Source organism: Crotalus tigris, unplaced genomic scaffold (assembly GCF_016545835.1).
Source record: "Crotalus tigris isolate CLP2741 ecotype Arizona unplaced genomic scaffold, ASM1654583v1 scf7180000024447.884657, whole genome shotgun sequence".
NCBI classification, from domain to species: Eukaryota; Metazoa; Chordata; class Lepidosauria; order Squamata; family Viperidae; genus Crotalus; species Crotalus tigris.
In genome coordinates, this window is record NW_024100616.1 from 598,353 (window position 1) to 626,338 (window position 27,986).

General features: G+C 37.9%; 1 protein-coding gene across 4 annotated transcripts in view; it reads left to right on the top strand.

Annotated features, from left to right (window-relative positions):
* Positions 1-27,986, top strand: part of NHS (NHS actin remodeling regulator) — a 348,337-nt gene that overhangs the window by 305,145 nt on the left and 15,206 nt on the right. For 2 of the 4 annotated variants that reach the window (XM_039332103.1, XM_039332101.1), the window contains exons 2-7: positions 749-901; positions 5,030-5,160; positions 9,920-9,982; positions 12,275-12,470; positions 16,213-16,344; positions 25,031-27,979. In XM_039332103.1, the coding sequence (XP_039188037.1) occupies positions 749-901; positions 5,030-5,160; positions 9,920-9,982; positions 12,275-12,470; positions 16,213-16,344; positions 25,031-27,979 (3,624 nt within the window). The other 2 variants (XM_039332102.1, XM_039332104.1) reach the window with 2 other exon arrangements.

Sequence of the window (27,986 nt, forward strand, 5' to 3'; positions counted from 1 at the left end):
GGTGACTGAATGGAGCTTAGCATTTACTGGCCAGATGTCCATCCTGATACATACGGGGAGTTCACAGCACATATTTTCTCTTTGAGTCCTGATAGAGAAACATCTCTCACTGACTAGGATTAAACTCTCAACCTTCCAAGTGGGAGACAAATATCTTCACCCCCTAGGCCACTGTGCCACACACACACATATACACACATACATACATATATATATGTTGTCTTTAATAATGTTAAAAACAAGAATCCCGGGTATACACATATTGTGGCAGTAATAAAAGTATCCGAACACCAGGATAAAAATCTTAAACCAAAGCTGTTTAATCTACAAAAAGTACTAAGCTTTCGTCGGCCAAACTACCGACATCGTCAGAGTGTAAAAAACGCCAGATCCGGGAGTTAGTTTATATAACTGGCCACCTCTGTGCTCTAACTCTTGAACGGGTCATTGGTCCATTCATTAGTACCGGCCATGCTGATCTTAAAGGGCCTGTGCTTGTCATCTAAAAAATGATGAATTCAAGAACCCTTTTCAGAATTTATGAATAAATGTTTCCTGAATTGCAAATGATAGGGTATATTGATCCTTTTTATTAGCAATCTAATAAAAATATCAAGTATCAAATATATACTGATATTTGAAATTATACTGATGTATGTAGATATACAGTAAATGTATATAGATTATTGAATTTTAAAAGGCCATTGCTGGAAATCTCTTTAAGTGTCCTCTTCATTTGTTTCTACAGCTGTCTCAAACTTGGATGCAGAAAGCAAATTGAATGTGTATTATCATGCCCCTTGGCATCAGGAGAGAAACATTTTTCTTCCTTCCACCAGACCAGCATGTGTAGAGGAACTGCATCGCCATGCCAAGCAGAATTTGAGAGCCTTGAGGAGGGGTAATTTTTAATTTCTGTATAATTTACAAAAATCCAAACAGAGGTAGTCCTTGACTTACAACCATTCATTTAGCAACCGTTTGAAGTTACAGTGGCACTGAAAAAAGTCCACTTAAGACTGGTCATCAAACTTATGACCGTCACAGCATTCCCAGGATCACATGATCAAAATTTGGGTGCTTGACAGCTGACACATATTTACAATGGTTGCAGCAACTTGGAGTCAAGGGATCGCCATTTGTAACTTTTCCAGCTGGCTCCTGGCAAGCAGTCAATGGGGGAAGCCAGATTTGCTTAATGACCACATGATTGAGTTAGCAACTTAGCAGTGATTCACTTGGCAAAAAAGTAATAAAATCAGGCATGACTCACTTAACAACTGCCTTGCTTAGCAACAGAACTTCTGGTCCCAATTGTGGCTGTGAGTTGAGGACTACCTGTTTAGGTTCCAGAGTAATTAATGAAATAAGTGCATTTCCTGTAATAGCATGTTAATTCACCTCTATTTTCATCAGCTCTCCTTCATTAGTTAGCTCATAAGTCCAACAAGGCCAATGTAGCCATGACCAGGTCTTGAACATTTTAATTTTTTTAAATTCTGGTAAGGCTGCAAAATATAGGGCAAGGCCAGTTTAGGTCTTTAACTTTCCTCTCCTCTCATTCTTACATTAAAATCTATTTCCAGACAGTTTCTCTTTGCTGCCAAGATATCTCTTATATATGGATCATTGTTTTCTGCTTAAAAATATACTTGTAAAATAGTACTACAGATTACTGAGTGCATCACTTCGCAAGAATGTGAATTTGAAAACCAGCCTGCCTTTATTTTTTTTTAAATTGGTTAAATCCATAAACTATACCTTAATCTTGCAGGAACTTTGATAAACTGGTTAGGAAAAAGAAAACACTGTAGTTACTTTCAGCCAACAATTCAATCAGATTAGAGAGAAGCCAACCACACAAAATTCATCTGTAATAAATTAAGTCATATTGTGTCATCTTCACATCATAGGTTTTTTATGAACACCATGTACAGTACATTAAGAAAGTATTCAGACCCCCTTCACTTTTGTCAATTTTGTGTAAGTTCAGCCTGGTTCTACAGTTGTTGAAATTCAATTTTTTCTCATTAATCTATACTCAGTACTCCATAATGACAAAGTGAAAACAGAATTTTAGAAATGCCTGTAAATTTATTAAAAAGAAAAATGTGAAATATCACATTGGCATAAGAATTCAGACACTTTGCAACAACACTTGAAATTTAGCTCAAGTGCCTCCCATTTCTCTTGATCATTGCTGACATGTTTCTACATCTTGATTGGAGTTGAACTGTGGTAAATTAAATTGATTGGACATGATTTGGAAAGGCACACACCTCTCTATAGAAGGTCTCACAGCTGACAATGCATGCTGTAGCAGAGCAAAAGCCATGAGGTCAAAGGAACTGCCTGCAGAGTTCAGAGACAGGATTATTTCAAGGCATAGATCTGGGGAAGACTACAGTAAAATTTCTGTTATACTGAAGGTTCCTAAGAGCACAATGGCCTCCATTGTTCTCAGTTGGAAGAAGTTTGGCACAACCAGACTCTTCCAAGAACTGGTTGCCCAATCAAACTGAGCAATCGAGGGAGAAGGGCCTTAGTAAAAGAGGTGACCAAGGACCTGATGATCACTCTGAGTGAGCTCCAGAGATCCTGTGTGGAGATGGCACAGAGTTCTAGAAGGACAATCATCACGGCAGTCCTCCACCAATCTGGGCTTTATGGCAGAGTGGCTAGCCCGAAACCTCTCCTCAGTGAAAGCTCACTTGGAGTTCGCAAAAGAAGCATCTGAAGGACTCTCAGACTGTGAGGAACAAGATTCTCTGGTCTGATGAAACCAAGATTGAACTGTTTGGCCTCAATTCTAAACATTATGCCCGGAGGAAACCAGGCACCGCTCATCACCTGTCCAGACCAGACTGGGAGACTGGTCAGAATTGAGGGAAAGCTGAATGAAGCAAAGGACAGGGATAGCATCAATGAAAACCTGTTCCACAGTACTCAGGATCTCAGACTGGGCTGAAACTTTACTTTCCAATATGACATTGCTTCTAAGCACACAGCCAAGACAACACAGGAGTGGCTTAGGGACAATTCTGTGAATGTCCTAGAATGGCCCAGCCAGAGCCCTGACCTAAATCCTATTGAACATCTCTGGAGGGACCTGAAAATGGGGTCCACCAACAGTTGCCATCCAACCTGATTGAGCTTGAGAGGATTTGCAAGGAAGAATGGCAGAAATTTCTCCAATCCAGGTGTGCAAAGCTTGTCACATCATATCCAAAAAGACTCAAGGTTGTAATTGCTGCCAAAAGTGCTTCAACAAAGTACTGAGTGAAGGTTCTGAATACTTATGCCAATGTGATATTTCAGTTGTTTTCTTTTTAATAAATTTACAGACATTTTTAAAATTCTGTTTTCACTTTGTCATTATGGGGTACTGAGTGTAGATTAATGAGGAAAAAATGAATTTCAACAACTGTAGAATCAGGCTGCAGCATAACAAAATGGATAAAAATGAAGGGGTTCTGAATACTTTCTGAATCCACTGTAGTTATTTTCGAACAATATAATAATTTGCCATTGTTTAAGTTCATTGTTTTCTCAATTTCCCAATCTTGCCGACATCTTGGTATTTCCTGACAGTCTTTCCTCCCAGCATTCATCAGGCCTAAACTCTGTTTAACACTTTTCAAAGTAAGCTTGCTTAGTTGTTGCCATCTGTTAAGGCAATAAATTAAGATAAGGTCTATTGTACATAAATTGTCCCCCCCCCTTATAGTATACATATACCTATGGATTTAGATTTTATTCCTTTTGATAGGAATAGTTGATAGGTTCCACTTTTGAATTCTTAAAACATGTCATCCTTAGATATTAGCATAAATAATCTGTTCTCTTCCTAACATTTCAGAACAATAACAGCATATTTTAAATATGTGTAATTGCTTTAAAATAATATATTAAATAATTTCACAACAAATAGAGGGTGAGACTTATTTTAATAGGATTGCAAAGAGCTAAAAGGGGAAATATTGTTATAGTGATAGTAAAATTATAACAGAGCTCTCTGGATGTTAGCTATTCTGTTTTAGATAAATTTTATCTTTTTCTGCCATCTTGTGGTCAGGAAATAGTTCCTTAAATAAAGAACGTAAAACAAAAATATATTAAGATCAGGACTTTAATATGTTTCCAAAACACAATGTCATATGTAATGAGAAGTATACATTATACTTCTACTGTACTTTATTATAAAATGGTTTTTCAAAATACAATTACATTCAAGTTTGCCTTAAATGTTTTGCATCAATCGTAGAACAATTTTTACCTCTGGACAGTCAAAGTTACAATATGGCATCTTCATTCCCTACCATATGGGTTTTATTGATGATAGATGCTGAATGAAAGAGAACAAATGAAAACAGAATTTGTTTTTTTCATACATGCATTTTTCAAAGATGTTAGTTTCATCATAGTATCCAATAAAAAGATAGCGTGAAATTAGTTATCACTGAAATGTATTTATAAGCAAGCATTTGTGCCATTGAGTCCATTTTTAATTCCTGGTGACTGACAAGTCTTTGCAGTTTTCTTGGCAATGTTGTTTAGAAGTAATTTGCCATTGCCTGGCTCCTAGGGCTAAAAGAGAGTGACTGGCTCATGGTCATCCAGTTGGCTTTGTGATCAAATGGGACTAAAACTCTCAGTCTCCTAGTTTTTTAGCCTGATACCTTAACCACATAAAATTGGCTTTATCAGTGAGGCACCAGGTTTTTTTAGAAAATTCCACCACTTTTCATTGAAATATATAATGTAGAAGATAACTTCCAATTAAATATCTGTGTTTTTGCCATGAGTTCATTCAGAGGCTTTCCATTCTCCCTAACTGTGCCATTTACAATATGATCATTCTGAAAGTCAAAATATATTGACAGAACTATGCATAGATAGTTACTGCATGTAATTCATCACTAAGTGTAATTATCATGCAGTGCATCTAGATTGAAGTTTACATATTTTCTGCCAGGAGCCTATTTTTAAATGTACAATATATCTTGCTGAACAATGGTCTTTCTTACAGAGCACCGAAATCAGGGTAATAACCGAGAACAAAAAACTGTGAGCCACACTGTGGTAGCTCCCCCATTTCCGTCTTTTCCTGTGATTCACACTAAGAAGAAAAAAGAGACTAAGGACCATCACTTGCTAAAAGTAAGTTCTTCCTCATCTTCTCAATGCAACTGACGGGGAAAAAATTGCCAGGTGATGCCGAGAGAAACAGCATCTGCCAAGCCTCTGTTACATTGTTATTAAAGACATAAAGGTGAAGCCTAATTATCAGTAGATTACAAAGTGAATAATTGTTCATTTCCTTACCTCAATTTCCTGCTGTTATGTTGTTTTTTTTAATCAACCCACACTTTTTAAAAAAAATGTTTACTCTTTTTCTTGGCCTCATTATAAATTCTAAATTTAAATACAAGACAATTTTTAACAAATGAGTAATCATTTGTGTAAGTCAGAAGGAGCCTATGCCAGGATATAGGCATTTAAGTGTGACAATAATTGTCAATAAAGCAATAACATGAGGAGTTCTATTGCAAAATAGTCATGCAGGTGCAGTGGTTCTCAACATTTTTAATGCCGCGACCCCTAACCGGTCGTAAGTCAAGGAGTACTCAACCAGTCGTAAGTCGAGGACTACTCAACTGGTGCAGCACCGTTTGCAGAATGGGACTTTTGGCGGGCTCAGCAGGGAAGAGACAGCCTGGACAATTCCTATTGGCTTTTGAAAGCCAATAGAATTAGACTCTATTCAAGAGAGTCTATTCTATTGGCTTTCAAAAGCCAATAGAATAAAAGGGAGTAGCACAGCTAAGAAAAAGGGGGAAAAAATGGCGGACTGTGTTGTTTGGCGACCCCCGTGAAATGGTCGTTCAACCCCAAATGGGGTCCCAACCCACAGGTTGAGAACCACTGTGCTGGTGTATTAACTAGAGAAGATGCCATCAAATAGTCTTCTTTTATTGAATGATTAATTAGCTTCTTCTAAACTATAATCCTTCAAGTGGGGGTACTACAACTCTCAGAAGTCAAATTCACACCAAATATGGTAAAAGAAAAATTGTAGTAGTGATACAGACACAAGGCACCATGTTAGAAAAGGCTGTTTTTATTACATTTCAAGTTATATAAAAATTCACTGAAAGTAAGTGGCCTTGTTACTCTAGGTCATAGGTAGGCAACCTGCGGCTCCGGAGCCGCGTGCGGCTCTTTGAGTCTTCTCCTGCGGCTCCTGCGGCATTTGCAGAGAGAGACAGAGAGATGCACTTGCGATTCTCTCTCTCTCTCTCTCTCTCTCTCTCTCTCTCTCTCTCTCTCTCTCTCTCTGTGTGTGTGTGTGTGTGTGTGTGTGTGTGTGTGTGTGTGTAAAAAAGTGAGTGGCATCACCCTGTTCCACGAGCTGACAAGCTTATTGGGCAGGGCTCCTCCCTTTGCTGCATCTCTGCAGGAAGCAAGAAGCAAGAAGGGCAGGAGAGAGCCAGCCTGTTGGAGAACAGCTTGAAGCCAGCTTGCCAGGTTAGCAGAAGATCGGAGAGAGGGTGAGAGAGGGGAGGGAAAGAAAGAGAGAGGGAGAGAAAGAGGGAGAGAAAGAGAGAGAGGGGGGAGAGGAAAGAGAGAGAGAGAGAGGAAAGAGAAAGAGGGAGGGAGGGAGAGAGGAAGAGAGAGAAAGAAAGAGGGGGGAAGCGCAAGTGCCTCTCTCTCTCTCTCTCTCTCTCACACACACACACACACACACACTGAGTGGGGGAAGAGGACTGGCAGACCAAGGGCAGAAAGAGGGAGAGGGAGGGAGAGAGAGACAGAGAGAGACACCCTTTTGACATCTAAAATGAAGATAACACTGCATATATCCTTTTTTACGTTTATGACATATATATCATATATAGTATACACACACACATACACACACATACACACACCTATAATAAAGGAAAAAAGGATATATGCAGTGTTAACTTCATTTTAGATATCAGAAGGGTTTTGCGGCTCCCAGTGTTTTGTTGTCGGTGCAAGTGGCTCTATGAGTGTTTTGGGTTGCCTACCCCTGCTCTAGGTCAATGTTTCTCAACCTTAACAACCTGAAGATGTTTGGACTTTAACTTGCTGACTTGGGTCATCCAAAATTTTCAAGTATCTACAACACAGGTGTCAAACTTGATCGCATCACATGAAATATCGTGATGTGACATTTTTTGCCTTTGCGGAGCCGGACTGGGTGTGGCCTGCATGTGACGCATCCATCCCATGAGCCACCAGTTTGACACCCCTGATTTACAAGAATAGAGGTGGTAGTGAGGTTCCATGGGGCTTTGCTTTGCATCATGTGACTGAGATATTTACACGGGGAAAGAGGAGATTTTCTCTTCTGAAACCATCTTTTATGCTGAGAGTGTATTCTGTTTTGCAGCTCATGGATTGTTTCTTCTTCTTTCTCTAAATTGGTGCCCTCCAAATATTTGATGATCACTCCCATCATTCTCAGCCATCGTGGCCAATTTCAATATTAAGTCACATAGACAATGTTATTGATATTTCTATATCAGCTAACAGCAATCAGTTTCATAAATAATGTACATACAATATGTAAAATAATAAGGGCAACATTATGAAGAAAAATTAAAAGTTGTTTTAATGCTGCAGTGGGTTAACTAGCTTTTATAAATTATACATGGTTCCATTTCATCAGAAATTCCATGACTAGATTACTTGAGATTAATAGGCAAAAGTTACCGATCTGATACTCCCCATACCCATTTCCATTGTTTAACTATATAGCAGGGATGGTGAACCTTTTAGAGACCGAGTGCCCAAACTGCAACCCAAAACCCACTAATGTATTGTCAAGTGCCCGGTGGGCATTGCCCATTGGGTGGGTGTGGCCCATTGAGTGGGCATGACCCATTGGGTGGGGATGGCTGCGGTGGTCACGGCAGACTGGGTGGATGTGGCCGGGGTGGGCATGGCCAACTTGATGTTGCTCGTGGGGAGGGACCCCTGTGAGGGCCAGGCAGGGTTGGGGGAGATCCAGGGGGACTCTGTTGGGTGGGATGGTGGGCAGGAGGCTTATCATGCGGGGTGAGGTGAGGCGAGGCAGGGGGCAGGACAGAGGTGCCATTGCCGCAGGGCAAGGCAAGGTGAGGCAGGAGCCGGGGTAGCTGTTGCCTGACACCATCGGCCCCTGCATACAGCGAGCGCATGGGGGCCAACTGTGTCCATCAGCAGCCACAGCCTGCCAACCCCTCGGTTTCAGTGCGACATGACTGTTTGCTGGCTCGCACATCACATCTAATGCGGCTACCATGAGACCGCGGAACAAGCCAGGTGGAGGTAAAGAACCGGTATACCGGTTTCTTACTGCTGCCTGGCTTGTTCCGCAGCCTTATGGCAGCGGCACTGGGCAGGAGGCGGCAAACAGCTGGTTTCAGCGCGACATGGCTGTTTGCCTCCGGCTGTGGCCATTTGTAGCTTCGCACGTCACACCCAATGCTGCTGCCATGAGGCTGCAGAACAAGATGGGCAGAGGTAAAGAACCGGTATACCAGTTTCTTACTGCCACCCGGATTGTTTCAATTGGGCAGGAGCCGGCAAACAGCCAGTTTCGGCACAATGTGGCTGAAAGGCTGCAGATAGCTGGCTGGGGCTGGGCTGGGCTGGAACTGCAGTGGCAGCGGCAGTGCAGAGGCCAATTGCGGGCTCAGAGTGGGCGCAAGTGGGGCAGCCACAAAGGGCAGAGGTGCTGCCTGGGGCTGGAGCAGGGCAGCGGCATGGCAGCAGCAGAGCCGGGCGGGACTGCGGTGGCGGCGATGGCTGGGTCGCTTTGGCAAAAGCAGTAGTGGCGGTGGCAGTGGGAAGGAGGTGAGGAGCGGCACTCGTACTCTGCAAAGCCTCCCCTCTGCCTGCTTTGCGCATCTTCTCCCGGGGCCCCCATGCCCACTATTAACACTTCCTGCGCCGCTCGCTGAAGGTGTGGGGGGGGCGACGCGTGATAAGAGGAGGAGGAGGAGCACCCTTGGGGCTGCAGGTGTCCTGGTCTGGCATGGGAAGGGCACACACCCCACCACCAAGCAGGGTAAGATTGCTGCGCCCGCCCAGATGCCCTCACCTCCCCCTGCCTTTCAGCTGCATTCCATTTCTCTGTTTGCTTCTCAGCCTTTGCTGTGTATTTGTGGGACTATGGGTAAAAAAAAAGTTCCATCAGACTTTCTAACTTCTGGAGATCTCACAAGAAGTTAGAAAGTCTGATGGAACTTTTTTTTTTTTAACCGATAGTCCTACAAACACGCGGTGAAGGCTGAGAAACGAATGAAGAAACAGAATGCAGCTGAAAGGCAGGTTAATAAAAAAAACACTTGGGGGAGGTGGGCGCGGGCACGGCAACCTTACCCTGCATAAGTATTGATGCAGGTTGCTCATGGATGGGCCTGAAGGCCTAGGACTGGGGCGATGGTGCGCGTGCCCACAGAGAGGGCTCTGCATGCCACCTGTGGCATGTGTGCCATAGATTCACCACCACGGCTATATAGTGTGATCTAAAACCCTGAAACCAGGGGAAATTGAATTAAACAATTAGTGAATGGTTTCCTGATATAAGGATGGTATTGTCAACTATCAAACAGCTTGTGTGGAAAAAATCTACACACATGATTATTGTTATGCTCATTAACATCCCTCATGTAGCTAACTACTCTGTCTAAATATACAGAAATTAAATAGCATATTATAGTTAATAAACAGGTTCTCATGACAAAAACGTTATAGATTTATATTGTTTATTTCTTATGAAGAAATTTTTTTTTAATGCTACAGCATGCATTTCAGATGTACTTTGATCAAAAAGCACAGAAATATTTGTTGTATGTGTTAAATTTTAATCATTTCCCTCTCCCTCCACATTTCATATTTATAGTTTTATAGAACCCGCTCGTCTTCCCCTACTGAGTGTTGCCACATGACCCCATGGAGTAAAAAGGTATTGGAAGATAAATGAATAAAACCTCCTCATACAATCTGTCCCTTTCACTCCCTAATCTTTCTTTGCTGCTTTTTTGGCTGACTAACTTTGTTGTCTATTTCGTGCTCTTATCAACAAGAACATCAACTTTTTTTCATCCTCCATGCTAATATGGTGTTAGATTTTATTATATTTAATAGACCATGAGCAAGTTTCCTTTTGTCGATCAGTTTTAAATGCCTGAACTAAATTTGTATGTAGCTGGAAAAAAATAGATGGCAATGATGTTAAAGCCATAGCATGGACCTAGTCAAAGGACTGTTATCACTGCTATTGTTTGCTGAAGAGTAACCCTGGCAGACAGTCAGAGATTGTGGTCAGGTCACTTCACTTTCTTTGTCCAAAAGACATTGTTATGCAGGGAAAGTATTGGTCACAAAATGCAAGCTAATGCAGGCTATATGCTCCCTCTTTTTTTGCATGCACCAACTTTTTAGCTCAGAGGTTACCTAGGAAACAAAATCTTTTGTGCTTGTAGTTTATATGAACTATTCATGGCTGCTAGGAACAGCACAAAAGCTGAAAAGAAAATGGCAATGTTTTCCTAACCTAGAGATGGACAGAAATATCTTCCAAGAACACGGGTCCCTTTTACATTTTTGTGTATAATATTACAGGCATTTCTGACAAGGTAAGAAAGCAGCTTGATGTAACTTGGATAAACACTGTGAAGTGCAGCCTTCAGTTTAGACGTTGGGGGTTAAGAATGATTGTAAGTCTATTTTGTGCCTTCAGCAGGAATGTTAAGCAGGACATTTCTGACAAAAATAAACTAAAGTTAATTTGAATGTGGGTCTCGTTATAAAAAATAAAAATATTTAAATGCTTTAACAAACTTAAAGGGACAAGATTTAATCTTTGCATTTTTTAACTAAAAGAATGAAATGCTTCTGAATAAACAAAAGGACAAAATATCAAGAAGTCATCAGAACTGAAGCTAAAAACTGAATTTAGATAATATACAGACTTCAGGATGGTTTCTTCTAATCTATAGAGTATCATGATAGATTAAATGAAAAATATGCACTTTAAAAAATGGGAAAAGGTATATTTATCATTGAAAGAAACTGTCATTTTTTAGTTCTCTAGGTATTGTCTAGATTGTCCTAACTTTTTACTCTCACATAGTAAAACAACAAAGCATAACAGTCCTGCCTTCCTTTTTTCTTTCTTTCTTTCTTTCTTTTTTCTTTCTTTTTTCTTTCTTTCTTTCTTTCTTTCTTTCTTTCTTTCTTTCTTTCTTTCTTCCTTCCTTCCTTCCTTCCTTCCCTCCTTCCTTCCTTTTCTTTCTTTCTTTCTCTTTCTTTCTTTCTTTCTTTCTTTCTTTCTTTCTTTCTTTCAAATTCTACTTATAGTTGGTCTCTCTTAGTTCTTCTTTATCTTTTGTCCCTTGTTTAAATTATGTGTTCTGAATTACATCTGGCTGTTAGATATTCTAAAGGTCCTGGTTCAAACTTTACTTTTCAATTTTTCTTTTGATATCCAGTATTTATTATTAGATGGCTGTGTTCACATGATATACTTAATTTGGTGACCAAAGCCCCATTTTCTGATTTAACACTGAATTATGAACAGTAAATTAATCAAATGAATCAGGTTTGTATTCCACAGCAGCTACTAACAACAAAAATCAGATATTTTAAAATAACAAAATATGTATTTCTTTCAAAATATACAAAACATGAGATCAATTCATAAGGCTGTGCTAAAGTTCTACTGAAATCAATGCTGCAGGTTGTCAACCACATGTAAATTGTTCATTTCTAAGTCTACATGCAAACAACATGACATGATTACTTGTTAATGTATATTTTTAACAGAATGAATACATTCAAACTTACATACATCTGCAGAAATGGCATGGATCATACAGATAGCCCACATTTCTGCTAAGTATACATGATTTGAAATGTTTACTTTCAATTCTGTGTTAATTTTTAATTCCTAAATTAACTTTCCATGAGCTACTGCATTCCAGATGCATTGTATTACAATTTTCTTCTTCCCTAAATGAGACAACAATGATTGGGGGTGGGGGGGGGGGTAACAGAGATTCATACATCTTAAGGGCTGATAAGCCTAAGTGTTTTCAATAGATGAGATATTTCACTGTATCTGCTATGTAGCCATTGAAAGAAAGTTCTTACAAGTTCCAAGGTACTTTCTTCCTTTTTTTTTTTTTTTAACTTCCAAATCTTACTATTTTGTTGTTTGTGCATGGATGCTAGTTTTGATTGTATTTATTTACAGTCCCACCACCTTTCTGAGGAAGAAGATACAGATGTCATGTCAGGGCAGAGGCTGAAAAATCCAGTAAATAATATACCTTCTACACTGGATAAACAAACAAATTGGAGCAAAGCACTACCTCTCCCAACTCCAGAGGAGAAAATGAAACAGGATGCCCAAGTGATTTCCTCTTGTATTATCCCCATCAATGTCACTGGTACAAATCTTTTGTCCTTTTGTTGTGGTGGTTGATTTGAAGGTGTTTTAATAGCTTATTTTATTGCAGTAAATATTTCTCTAAATATAGGATTTTACAAATAGCAAATGTATTTATTTATAAATTTTATTGCCCCCCATCCCATCTTAGCATAGGGTAACTCTGGGCAGCTTACAGTCATAAGGTATCTATACATATACATTATACACATACATACACATAAAAACATAAATTAAAACCAAACATTAAAATTTAAGGACAAGTGGTAGGGACGGAATGGGGGGAGGTAGGATCTGTTGTTAATCAACCATCTCCATTGTGCTGTTCCCCCATTGGGGCCCCAAGCCATCTAGCAGAGCCACAACTTTAGGCCCTTACAAAAGGATAGGAGGGTATATGTAAGATTTCTGAAAAAAGTCTTTGATAACTTTGGTATCTATTAAGATGGGAATTAGCCCCATTACATTCAATGAGAAAAACTTCTCATTAAATTTCTATATTGTGATTATCCGTGGACATTGATGCTGATATAATTGTATTAGAAAGGCATAGTTAAATTCAGTATCCTTTTATACTACGTGATACTCATGTTTGTTATGTGCTGGAATAAAACAGTGCAACATTTCTGACCAACAGTGTATGTTATGAATCATAAGTGCTGCAGCAAATTAATAGCATTTTAATATTTGCTTCAATGCCTTCCATAATGCTCCAAGGCCAAGAGTGTAGGAATAATATTCTAATTGATGTGTACAATTTATTTTAAAAATCCCTTCACTTATCAGAATGCAGTATCTGCATATAATATATAGAAATCTTCTTTCTGTCTATTATACATGATACATAAAAAGAGAGAAAGAGACAGGAATTTGCAATACAATATGAAGTCAGAATGAAAATCCATGACTAGTAATATTTCTAAATTAGCTGTATTGGCTCATTGGTTCCTCACTTCATTCCATAGATTACACCAAAAATAAAGCTGACATGAAGAGTAGACTAATCTATTCATTTAGATCTCAAAAAGTTATCTGTACACAGTATTGCCTCTAAGAACTCATGAAAGTTTACACATCATTACACAATAAAATAATAATAATGTCACTACAAAGTAAGCAGAAATAAAAAATAACCACTATCAGAGTTAATACACTGCTTAATGTATACACTGATAAGAACTAGTGGCATAAAGATTCCTCAGTTGTCTGCCAAGAACAAAGAGCATACCAAAGCATACCAATGCTTTTTTAAAAAAGAGGTATTAGGTTTTTCAAGTGGTTATCACTAGTGGTTATCACTAGACCTATGAAAATAATTTGAAGAGCCACTTTGCTTCTCCTGGATGAACTACTCAAAGTATCAAAGCAACCTCTGGAAGCTCGATATATATCAATTTCAAGTATATCAAAGTCTTAACCAAGGTCTTTGTAAATGAAGGAGCTCCCTATTTATTGTTGTTATCACCATCACCCACTATAAATTGATTCCCTGTCTGCTTGATGCTGTGGGTAATAACAGATCCATCACTGAAGCCCATAAGGGATGTCCCAATTAAAACATCAACGTGGCAGATACATTTCTGGAATCATTATTCAGAAGAATAGGAGAGCGAATGAGAAGTGATTTATAGACATTCCACATACAGTGGATAGGGTGGTCCTTTAAATGAAGTTCCCAAGGTAACTTCACACTTCCATATATTTTAAGAAATCATGCTAAATAACCTTTGGCCAGTCCTGTCATACCCACTCAGTAAGAAAATGAACCACATCAAGAGCTATATGAATGACAGTCCCAGTGATGCAAAATGGCTACATGGGCAGCCAATCCAAATTTACAAAATTTACAAATTTATCAAGTGTGGCATTTTGGCTATACAATGCTACAGAAAGTACAGTAATAAATTCCTAAACCAACCAGAAGGAAATCTGCTTTGATGTATCTTATAGTATTTGTTCCATTGATCTAGAGACTGAAATCTTGGACTCACTATGACATTTCCTTCTGTAATCAGAAGATGGATCTGATAGACTCACTTATAAAGGAAGCAGAAAATAAAAAATAAAGTGCTATACATGTTAGTACAGGTTTTATACAGTTAGTAAAGTATATTATTATTTATAAGCCAAAATCAACATGGCTTATATTCAATATTAGGAATTAGGTTGAATAATTCTTATTACTGAAGGGAAACTACAGTACTTACAGAGAAACAGCAGGTTTTTTTGACCATGTCCAGAAAACATTTTGATCAGGGTAGTATATGCAGCAAAACCATATGTGGCTGCTTGAAGGCTCATGAAGTATGTTCCCATTGAATGCTTTGCCCATGATGAAAATGCCACATTGAATTATCTGCAATGCTTTTATGTATTCTCCTTCAGCCTACCCTTTGTAAATACACAATGCATTAAATGTTTTTCAGCTTCGGGTACATCTTTTTAATGTATCAGGTTTTAGTGGGAATACTTGTACAACTTAAACTATTATTATTAACCTACAGTCATAATTACTGTGTGTGTGTCAGTATAATAGTAAATTTATGAATTTTCTGTGCTTCTGGACTCCAAAACAGTGGCATTCTCAGTAAATCACAATGTTGTAAAATGATAATATGAAATGATGTGTGCAATGATATTGTAATGCAAGTCCCATCATTATGTATTTGTATCATAAGTCATGATACATGTGCACATTTTGTACTTCTCGCCTCCCAGTCCCCAACACATAATTCCTGGCAGGTTACAGTTAAAAGGAAAAATTGATAGCTAATTAAAAAACAGTTCAGAATAGACGAAATACAGTATTGCACAATGGCACCCAGTCTACCTAGTTAGTACCCTTGACAGATACTGAGAGTATACATTTTTGGATTAGAAACGGAGGGAGTTTTATTCTTTTTTAACCCTATTTTTCTTCATATACTGCTCTTTCAAATCACACCAGTTTTTTAGCGTTGAGAAAAGACTATGATGTATTTGTTTAGAAAATAGTATTGCCAAGTTTATGAACAAATGGAAGCAAGACTCTGTTCATATTATCAATGAGAGGAGAAGCATTCAGTTGAAAATGAACATCATGGGTTTTGCAGTCAGATAGTTCGATCTTCAGTTTCAACCATTTCCAGATCTAAAAATTAAGTGGCAAATAAATCCTGCCTGGAGCTGTAGTAAACTCTGCCAGTTGGAGGCAAAAAAATTGCTAATTGGTTGGCTCTTTTTCTGTACCAAGAAATCAGTGCCAAAAGATACAACTATGACATCAATCTGAATGATATTTTATATGGATTGACATATGGAAATCCAAAAACATTTGGATTTGTCATAGTATATTAACCTCCCTACAACATACCAGCAATGCATAGAATCTTTCTTTTTTTTCCTTTTTTTTTTTTTTTTTTTTTTAGTAATTTACAGCTGAAAATTTTTTGTTCATCTTCCTGAATCCTAATTTTCATTTTACATACCTCAGGGCCACTAGAACATAACAATCTTGAAAAACATTTTGGTAAATAGTCCTTACAAGGAGAGTAGCTAACTTCCTCTCATTTCTTTCACTTCCTTCTCTCTTTTGTGAATGGGATTAGCTGTAGTATGCAATATTTTTTTTTAGAATTGTAAAATCTGCCTTGTATTTATTTTCAGGCATAATCTGAAAAGTTTATTTGACCCAATGTGGTCTTTCAGTCAAAGCCATTGTTTATTGTTTCTAAAAGCTAATGTCAACTATTTATGGATTGTAGGAGTTGGTTTTGACCGAGAAGCTAGTATACGCTGCTCCCTTGTTCACTCCCAATCCGTACTGCAGCGAAGACGGAAACTGAGAAGGAGAAAAACCATCTCTGGCATCCCCAGAAGAGTCCAACAAGAAATAGGTGGAGTATAAATAAAATCTTTCCTAGAGAGCTGTAGTTCTGTCTTTTTTATATAATTTTTTTAGTTAACATATAAAAAATAAAATACAAAGAAAAATAGAAATAGGGGATTAAGGGAGGGAAAAGGAAAGGGGAAGAGAAGGTGTAAGATACAAGGGAAAAGAAAAAAAAGGTGTTGACTTCTGACTCTTTTTAGCACTCTAGCCTCAACTTTTTGTTTTTACACATTATTATATAGCTAGCAATTTCTATAACAGTAAATCCATCTAATTAACAAAACCAAATTCAAAAATATATTTTTTTATCACAAGTACAAAATCCAGAAATGGTATCCAAATGAAAAACATATTCAAGTATATTCTCCTCTTTAAATAGAATGATCAATTTAACCATTCCTGCTTTAACTTGCTGTGGAAATAGTATATGTTTCTATTTGCCCCTACTAATCTTTGTAAACTATCAGCATTTCTATTAACAAAGTTAATGATACTTTCTCAAATTCTTTGACCTTACTGGGAAAAGTACTTTTTTTTCCCAGCACCACCCCTTTTTTAAAAAAAGAAAAATGCTAAACTTTCTTTAAGTACTTTTCTAAAATCAAAACTTTCTAATACTTTTTTCCCTTTAGCTTCTTAACATACAGGCTTTGAATTTCATTATTGAATTTAGCTCCCACCCTCCAAACTATCCTTATAGAATAGTATTTTTTTCTTCCTTTTATAAACATCATTTTTAGAACACAAAGTTCTCTTTAAACTAGTACATCATTTTCTTTAGCTTTCTCTTAACCCAAGTAGTCTCAAATATATTTCAAAAACAGTTTACATACTTTAAAAATTACTTCAGCAATATATATATATATCCACCCTAGATCCAATTCTCTTAATTTGAATACTCTCAAATAGATTTTCAATAACATTTGCCTACTTTAAAAGTTACTTAAAAGTTATATATATATATATATATATGTGTGTGTGTGTGTGTGTGTGTGTGTGTGTGTGTGTGTGTATGTATGTATGTATATGTATATGTATATGTTTCTTATCTGTTGGGTGAGGCACCCGGTCTACCAAATATAAATCAGTCTGTTCTGCGTTTCGCTCCAATCTAGGAGCATGTTTTGCAGGCAGACCTCACATACTGTGAACACTATAAATTCAAAATTTGTGGCTGGCAAAGAGTTAGTGGGAGACTAGTGTAGCTATTGAGCCTGAAATAGCTATACTAGTCTCCCACTAACTCTTTATCAGCCACAAATTTTCAATGTTTTGGATGGAACCTTGTAGGGTAGGCAAGGCAGGTTGTATAACGTGTGTGAGTTCTGGCACCTTTTTTTTTTTTTTACAAAAAAGCACTGTGCGTGTGTGTGTGTTTGTGTGTGTGTGTGTGTGTGTGTGTGTGTGTGTGTGTGTAATAGAAATAAAATAGTCCGAGCACCAGGATAATATTAAAACAAAAACTGTTTAATACAAAAGCTAAAGCTAAGCTTTTGTCGGCCAACACTGTCAACATCATCAGAGCACAAGCATTAGCATGATGTCGGCAGTGTTGGCTGACGAAAGCTTAGATTTAGCTTTTGTATTAAACAGTTTTTGTTTTAATATTATCTTGGTGCTCAGACTATTTTATTTCTATTATATGGATTTACCCAGGATTCGCATTTTTAGTATAATTAGGGATTATACTATATATACAGTGGGGCAAAAAAGTATTTAGTCAGCCACCAATTGTGCAAGTTCTCCCACTTAAAAAGATGAGAGAGGCCTGTAATTGTCATCATAGGTAGACCTCAACTATGAGAGACAAAATGAGAAAACAAATCCAGACAATCACATTTTCTGATTTGGAAAGAATTTATTTGCAAATTATGGTGGAAAATAAATATTTGGTCAATATCAAAAGTTCATCTCAATACTTTGTTATATATCCTTTGTTGGCAATGACAGAGGTCAAACGTTTTCTGTAAGTCTTCACAAGATTGGCACACACTGTTGCTGGTATGTTGGCCCATTCCTCCATGTAGATCTCCTCTAGAGCAGTGATGTTTTGGGGCTGTCGCTGCGCAACACGGACTTTCAACTCCCTCCAAAGGTTTTCTATGGGGTTGAGATCTGGAGACTGGCTAGGCCACTCCAGGACCTTGAAATGCTTCTTATGAAGCCACTCCTTCATTGCCCGGGCGGTGTGTTTGGGATCATTGTCATGCTGAAAGACCCAGCCACATTTCATCTTCAATGCCCTTGCTGATGGAAGGAGGTTTGCACTCAAAATCTCATGATACATGGCCCCATTCATTCTTTCCTGTACACGGATCAGTCGTCCTGGTCCCTTTGCAGAGAAACAGCCCCAAAGCATGATGTTGCCAGCCCCATGCTTCACAGTAGGTATGATGTTCTTTGGATGCAACTCAGCATTCTCTCTCCTCCAAACATGACAAGTTGTATTTCTACCAAACAGTTCTACTTTGGTTTCATCTGACCATAGGACATTCTCCCAATCCTCTTCTGGATCATCCAAATGCTCTCTAGCAAACTTCAGACGGGTCCGGACATGTACTGGCTTAAGCAGGGGGACACGTCTGGCACTGCATGATCTGAGTCCCTGGTGGCGTAGTGTGTTACTGATGGTTGCCTTTGTTACGTTGGTCCCAGCTCTCTGCAGGTCATTCACTAGGTCCTTCCATGTGGTTCTGGGATTTTTACTCACCGCTCTTGTGATCATGTTGACCCCACGGGGTGAGATCTTGTGTGGAGCCCTAGATCAAGGAAGATTATCAGTGGTCTTGTATGTCTTCCATTTTCTAATTATTGCTCCCACAATTGATTTCCTCACACCAAGCTGCTTGACTATTGCAGATTCAGTCTTCTCAGCCTGGTGCAGGTCTACAATTTTGTTTCTGGTGTCCTTTGACAGCTCTTTGGTCTTCACCATAGTGGAGTTTGGAGTGTGACTGTTTGAGGTTGTGGACAGGTGTCTTTTATACTGATAACAAGTTCAAATAGGTGCCATTAATACAGGTAATGAGTGGAGGACAGAGGAGCCTCTTAATGAAGAAGTTACAGGTCTGTGAAAGCCAGAAATCTTGCTTGTTTGTAGGTGACCAAATACTTATTTTCCACCATAATTTGCAAATAAATTCTTTCCAAATCAGACAATGTGATTGTCTGCATTTGTTTTCTCATTTTGTCTCTCATAGTTGAGGTCTACCTATGATGACAATTACAGGCCTCTCTCATCTTTTTAAGTGGGAGAACTTGCACAATTGGTGGCTGACTAAATACTTTTTTGCCCCACTGTACATATATATATTTAAAAGATTACATTTTCAAATTTTGAATTGAACTTTTCTTTCAATTTCTCATTTGTACAAAAAAAAATCCATCCTGGTTCCAGTTGTCTCATTAAATTTAGGTCGCTCCTTCCTGCTTATCTTCATAGAATAAAATCTTTTTCTTGTCTCAAAGTTTTACCTGGGAATTTCTTTTTATCATAGAATCCTTAGTCTTGTTAATGTCCTTAAAGAGAAAGTCCCAAATTTGTCTTTTTTCTCGGCGTTCTTCTTTCAGTTGTGTTGCGAGCTTTATATTTATACCATAATCCTCAGCCTTGTTAATGTCCTTAAAGAGAAATCCCAAATTTGTCTTTTTTCTTGGTGCTCCTCTTTCACTTGTGTTGCGAGTTTTATACACCATAATAGTAAAAGTTAGTATCAGGTTCTTCCAAAACTGTAATGCTCTGCTCTGCATTTTCTGCCTTTTCAACTACTTGTGAAGTTACAGCTATTTGTGAAATTGTCTTGGTAGTATCATAGCATGCTCCACATGTTTGCATCTCAGTAATTTGAGAGGATTTTTTTTATCATACTTAGAGCACAGCTGGTCAACAAATTGGCAAATTTTGTTTAAAGACCTTTCAAGAATATCTCTAATACTCTGTTCATCCATCTTGGCTTCCACTTTTAGTCAGGGTCAGAAAATTTTTGCCACCCACAGCAGAGAAAACCAAGATACAAGTTAGTACAATATTAAACTAAAATCATAGCCATCATTCTTTATATGTCTCCATCAGCTTTTTTTTCTTTTTTCATCACACACTTCCTTTTTTAAAAAAATATGTTTTATTGATTTTTAACGTAATGACCTTAATATTTGGTAAACAGCTTGCTGTCTGGGTTAGTATTTAAAAAACAATCAACAACAATTAATTTCTATAATTCTATAGTCCATGTAATGGCTTTGCTTGATTTTCTCTTCTTCCAATAATATTGTCTTTTGCCAACCTTAAATTTCTTATTATTTGAATAAGAGACAATTAAATTAGACATTTTCAGAAAATAATAACCACATCAATATAAAGCTTCTTTTCTAATTGATCATCTTGATTGTCTCGTCATAGATCCTGTTTACAAAATTCTTATTTAAATTTATTTTCCCCACAATATTCAAAGCATTCTTACTGGTTAAGATTTTCTCAAAATTAGTTATATTTAAGTGTTTTTTTTTCATACAAGCCATCTCAACACTTTTACATTTCTCGTATCTTAAAAAAGAAAGAAAGAAAAAAACAAAGAAGACATTTCTTTTATATAAACCATCCCAACATTTTTATATTTCTCATGTCAAAAAACAAAGCAGAAAGAAAAAAAGAAAGAAAGAATACTATATTACTTGTAGGGTTCATCCCTCTTAAACTAATCTTCATTTATATCCAAAATCTTTTTATTTCTTTAACCATATTCAAACAGATATTTATAATTTTTAAATATTCCCTCTGGCAAATCCTATCATCTAATTTCTTAATTCTCACTTTAGCCTTTTTTTTTTTTTTTGCCAAAAATCTTTCCTGATCAATATGCTTTGCTGAATCAAAGAATCCTCCCATTATCTTGTAAGTGTTGTTGCAGGTACAAAAGACAAAACAGATAAGCTGTTTTTATAGGAAGGTTTCGCCCCTTCATATTCATCTTTTCCTTTCTTTCTTTCTTTCTTTCTTTCTTTCTTTCTTTCTTTCTTTCTTTCTTTCTTGATTTTATTTATCATTTTTTGTCTCTCAAGTTCTCGGAGTTCTCCTGGTAGAATCCATTTTGTCAATCTTGTTTCTTGTCCTCAAACTTATTTTGTAATCTTAGAGTATAAGTTATCTTTTCCATGTCCAATATTTCCTGTAAGTTTTTTTCCATCTGGGTTAAGTCATACTTCCTTTTATTGTTAAGATCCATCTTAAAATCTCTCTTTTGTCTCATATTCAATTGTCTGTTTTTTCTGCTCACTCTCTATTTTTATTTTTGGAGAATTTTTGTGTTGTAAAGTTATATTGGAGATTTGTTCATTTATATTTTCAAAGTTATTTTTAATTTCCTCGTGGTTTGAGATCATTGTTGTTTGGATTTGTTGCAACATAGCATAGATCTCCTTCTGGAAAGTATTTGTTTTTTCTTGATATATTCTTTCTGCAGATTTCTGGTTTTCCATGATAGCCAAAAGTCAGGGTTTTCCTTTCTCTGCAGATAGCTTTAGAGTAACAATTGAGTTGGTATGTATAATCCAGAAAGGTCAATTTTTTTTCTAAAGTTTATAAATCTCACTTTATGAATAGCCTAAAATGTTGTTCTTTTTTTGTCGCAGCTATTCTCTGTTGTATAAACATTGAAGGTCACCAAAAGCAAGTTATCTTTTCCTGGGTTTTACCAGCTCCTGTAATAGAGCAAATGCTATTGGTGTCAGCACCAGTTCATTTTTCAGTAATAGACAATTATTTACTTCTATTATTTACTTCTATTTTCATGGTTGAAAAGGACAATCTTAACAGTTTCCACCAGTTTCAAACTTATCCAAATTAGGTCTTATATTCATTTCATTTCAGTATATTTCTGTTCCCCCTGAAAAGTTCAATTCATTGCTTCTATCTGTAGGAGGGTGGGGCAAAGATCCTCCGCCTTTCTCACTTTTGGAGGCTTTTTCTTTTTTTCTTTTTCCAGGAAATCAATTTTCAAATAGAAGAGAGAAAATCACTATTCTTACCCAGTTCCAAACACATTGTTTACAATCACCTTAAAGTAGTGCTTTTGGGCTTCGGCTGCTTGTAACTTAGGTTAGACCAGTGGTGGCGAACCTATGGCACACATGCCAGAGGTGGCACTCAGAGCCCTCTCTGTGGGCACATGCACTGTCGCCCCAGTCCTAGGCCTTTAGCTGGGTTTTATAAAACCTTTTCGCTTTAGGCCTCCGACGCTGTGTACAAAAAAAAAAGGTTCAATCAGTCAATTTCAACTTCTCGCGGGAAAAAAAAAGATCTTGCAAAGTTGGACTTGATTGATTGAACTTTTTAGTCCCACCCAGTCTGCTGTTACCATCACAGTCACACCCACCCAGTGGGCCACACCCACCTGGCACTCGACGATGCATGTGGGTTTTTCATTGCAGTTTGGGCACTCAGTCTCTAAAAGGTTTGCCATCACTCGGTTAGACTTTGAAGTTAAGCTAGCCTTTCTCCTGCTGGTTTCTGGAGGGTTTTTCCCAAACCGATCGGTTCGACCACCATCTCTCCGCAATCAGTGGGACTTCCTTCCTTCCTTGTTGCCTCTATGGGCAACTTCAAGCCCATTTAGGGTCCTCTAGCAGGCAGAAATCGGCCGTAGGGTGTGGAGCCGCACAACCCCTTGCTGCTAAGCTACTGCGCAAAACCAGAAGCCTCACTTCCTTATTTGGCTTCTTTTAACAGCCTTAACAGCCCTTTATTATTTAAGACAAAGAGAAGTCCCTAAAATGGCATGAGTCTTCAAAAAGACACAGCAGACTGTAACTAAAAAGAGCCTCTTTTTGAATATTTGTATGATCACCATGCTTAGATGAAATTCCGGTCGAGTCTTATAAAAAATATGAGTGTTACTACAATGAATAATATTGGATTCCTAGTAAGTAGTAGAATATGAAAGAAGGAAAATGTAAATAAGAAACAATGGGGCAATAAGGACAAATATTTCAAAGAAGAAAGAGGGGGGAAATGTAAAGAATAGAAGAGTACTGTTACAAACTGTTGTTAACAAAAAAGGATATATCATGTGTGTATGTGTGTAATGTTTGTTGTGTTTTGTTTTGTTTTGTTTTGTTGGTCTAAAATAATAATAATAAAGAAGAAAAAATAAATAAAAAAGAGCCTCTTTTTAACTTGGCTTGAAAAAAATAATAGTCTTTGAAGGTGATTAAGAAGGGAAAGGCACAACTTACTGTCCATTTGAAAGTTGGATTTCAAACATCAGCTTCTTCAAACTCTTCAAGCTAGGTTACAACCCCTCCCCCCAGCTTTTGGCATACAGACTGCTTCCATCTGCCGGCTTGCAGCTGTTTTGGAGGGTTCTGAGGGAAAGTTCTTTGACCCACCCTGACCGGGTGGGTCTTAAAAACTGAATACCAGTCCCTTCAGTCAAAAGGTTGAAGAGCTGCACTCCAGGAAGAAATCATTCAGAGATCTCTCCCCAGGCATGTCACCAGTTGGCCGTCTTGCCGGAAGTGAACTGTAGTACTGTCTTAATGCAATTCTGGCTTGCTTTCTCAACAGTTTTCCAAACTCTTGATTGTGGTTTCAAGTATGATGCATTTGGTATGTTTTATTGTGGGTGTCACTTAGTACAGATATATCTCTAGCTTATATGGTCTAAATACAATCTTACCCGATTACTGTTGAATTGTGTTCTTTTAGTTTGCTCAAAACTAAGTAGCTTAAATTATTTTTCCTTGTAAAAACCTAACAAATGTTTCCTTGTAATGAATGTGCTGGTAAATTGTCACAGACTAATTTATTTAGAAGATCTATTGCTGTGATGGTATATGGGAAAAGATTTAGGAGACTGGGCCAAAAGACACTGTCAAGGGACGGGTAACATACGAGAGAGCAGAGGCCACAACTGGAAAGAGGACAGAGCAAAAGGGTCAGAGGAGACTCCCTTGATTGTAAAGGAGACTTGAGGAGAGGGAGAGATGTACTTTCAGACTTCGAAGATTCTGCCAAAGTAGCTTTACAACAAAGTAGAATTAGCTCTTCTGTTTCTGATTCCTACTTGGATTACGCTACAAGGCTGACAGTTCTGGACAGTTGTACACATATTATCTGTTCTGAAAAGTTGATCAACTAGTCCCCACTCCCCATTTTATGTATTATTTTTGTCTCTTAATTGCTAAATATTAAGTTCATTGAATCAAATGAGCTCACTTAGTTTTTTTTCTTACACTGAACTATCACAGTAGTAACTAGATTAAAGTCACTTAAGCTTGTTTTGTTAAAGAATCAATATTCTTCTATTATGACAACAATTGAAAGATCGGGCTGGCATAAAACCAGACAGCTCCTTAATTTCAGTTGCACATGATTTGATTATTCCTTTGCAAGTGTGCGTTTTAAGTCTGCAAAGAAAACACCACTTTGGGAGGACTGCAGTAAGAGATTAAGTATTCCTCTGTTCAGATTAGTTTTCCTGTTTAATAAGGATCATCCCTGATAGTGTTAAGTACTGCTATGTGAGCCATCTAGTATGAAGATAACAACTATTTTTATTTTAATTCTACTTTGTGAAAAATGGCATTAGCAAAACTAAAACCTACCTTGTGAAGTTTTTAGGCCAATGTCAGTGTCATAATTTGTTAGCCAATTGAAAGCTGTGATGACTCACAACATTTTATCTATATCCTAGATTCTGATGAATCACCAGTAGCAAGAGAACGGAATGTCATTGTGCATGCAAATCCAGACTTCTCTAATAACATCAACAGGAGATCAGCTACCCGGGACTCTGAGTGCCAAACAGAAGATATTCTCATTGCTGCCCCATCCCGCAGAAGAATACGAGCTCAGAGGGGTCAAAGCGCAGTAGCTTCACTGTCTCATTCAGCTGGCAACATATTGGTGCTGACAGATAATGGTGACTCTATGTTTACATTAATGAGCAATCGTGTTCGATCCAGGAGTCTTCCTCGTGAAGGTGCTAGAGCCAATGAAAAAGACCACAACAATGGTGCCAAAATTTCAGCATATGAGGCAGAACACTTTTTAACAAATCAAGAACGAATTTCCACAAAGAGTAAGGATGCCATTAATAACCATTGTTCACAGGAACACCATCCCAGGGGCTTAGCTTGTTCCCAGCATTTTCATAGTCCAGATCATAATTCAAATGAAAGAGGGAGGTCAAGGTTATCAAGGATGGTAGATTCTGGAAGTTGTGATATTTCTTCAAACTCTGATACCTTTGGAAGTCCAATTCACTCTATTTCCACAGCTGGGGTTCTTCTCAGCAGTCACATGGACCAGAAAGATGATCATCAATCATCTAGTGGAAACTGGAGTGGAAGTAGCTCAACATGTCCTTCCCAAACATCTGAAACAATTCCTCCTGCTGCTTCACCTCCCCTGACAGGTTCTTCACACTGCGATTCAGAATTATCACTGAACATTGCCCCTAATGCTAATGAAGATTCAAGTATTTTCATAACTGAACACTATGGTGAACATAAAATTAGAGGTCACAGGACAAGTTCTTTCACTTCTGATCTGCTAGATGATCCTAATAACAGCAACACAAGTGATAGTGAGTGGAATTATTTGCATCATCATCATGATGCATCCTGCCATCAAGATTTCAGCCCTGAACATCCCAAGACTGATAGCCTGGGCTGCCCAAGTTTTGCAAGCATGGCCACTTATGACAGTTTTGTAGAAAGGACTCCATTGGACAAAGCAGAGACTAGCTCACATTTTTCAGTTGATACTGAAGGCTACTATACCTCCATGCACTTCGACTGTGGACTCAAAGGAAATAAAAGTTATATTTGTAACTATGCAGCTGTGGGCTTAGAAAATGGTCAGAATGCAAGTTTTGCTTCCAATCTCACTCACTGTAATTGGCAAGATTATATGGATCATAGGAAGCAAGGAAAAGCAAGCATCTCTCTAAAGAAACCAAAGATGAAGCCAGCCCCACCAAAACGCAGCTCATCTTTAAGGAAATTTGACAGTAGAACTGATATTTCAGAGAAGAAAGAACCAAAGATAACTAGTGGGCAACAACATATGCCTCATACTTCCAGGGAAATGAAGCTGCCCCTCGAGTTTGCAAACACACCTTCAAGGGTAGAAAGTACTAGCCTGCCAAGTAAACTGAAACAGTCCTGGGATAATCAGGATGAGAATGACATAAAGGGCCTTCCATTTGATTCCATGGATATTGCATCATTTAAAGATGAAGATGCTGAACAATCTCACTATGCAGATCTCTGGCTTCTAAATGACTTGAAATCTAATGATCCCTATAGATCATTGTCTAACTCAAGCACTGCTACGGGTACAACGGTCATAGAATGCATAAAGTCACCAGAAAGTTCTGAATCTCAAACATCACAGTCTGGCTCAAGAGCCACCACTCCTTCTCTTCCCTCTGTTGAGAATGAGTTTAAGTTGTCATCCCCAGAAAAACTGGCTGGTTTAGCGTCTCCTTCGAGTGGTTATTCCAGTCAGTCAGAAACTCCAACATCATCATTTCCAACAGCATTTTTTTCTGGTCCCCTATCCCCTGGAGGGAGTAAAAGAAAGCCAAAAGTACCAGAAAGGAAATCCTCATTACAACAATCTTCTAAAGATGGCAACATATTTTTAAACAAAGACTTAGAACTTCCAGTTATACCTCCTACTCATCTTGACCTAAGTGCTCTTCATAATGTTTTGATTAAACCATATGCTCATAGACCCCAGCTGCATGCTTTTAATAATAATAAATCAAATATGGTAGAAGAAGCACTGAATTCTAATTCTTCACCAGCTGTTGCTATTACACCTTCAGTGCTAAAGTCAGTACATCTTCGATCAATTAATAAGCCTGAAGAAAGGAAACAGAAAGAGAATCCAGATTTTCTACCCATTCAAGAATATAGTTTGGTAACTGCTATTTCTTCATGCAAAATGGAACCACGTGTAAGTAAGAAACAAGTGTCACATCAGTTCTTCATGGAAGATGCCATAGTGTCCTATATCAATCCCTCCCCAGTACAGATAAGCCCAGAACAACTACTAGGAGAAGATAGTTTAACTTTTAGTGGAAGAAATACTTGTCAAGAGAATCAAACTTCATTAGTAGAGAGTGTTTTAGCAGCTAAGAGTGTACCAGATCAAATACAATCAGTACATGGGATTTTGCTAGAGTGTACAACTAATAAAGCTTGCGGGGTTTCTGATGAACAATTTCCACAAGGCACAACAGTTTTTCCAAGCAACCTTGAAGGCAAAATTTCTTGTGGATCAGAACAGAATAAGAGTTTTGACTCCGTGCAGTCTCTGTATGAATTACCTGCACACTGTGAACAAAAGTTGAAATATGAACCACTATGTGAAGATATTCCTTGGTCTGACTCCTTAACTTGGGGAGCAGATACTTGTTATCAGCTGAAGCATCAGCTTGATATAAACCAACTTGATGACAAAGTGCCTGAGAATATCAGTTATGAATCAGAGATCTCAAATATATATTCACTCAGTGAAAAATGCTCTGAAAATGATATCATGTCAGGTATTCCAACCAAAAGTGCCTCAGATGACAGTGATAGCAGAGCAGCTGAGACACAAGGAACTACAGAAGATGATACCTTAAAAGGTTAGTT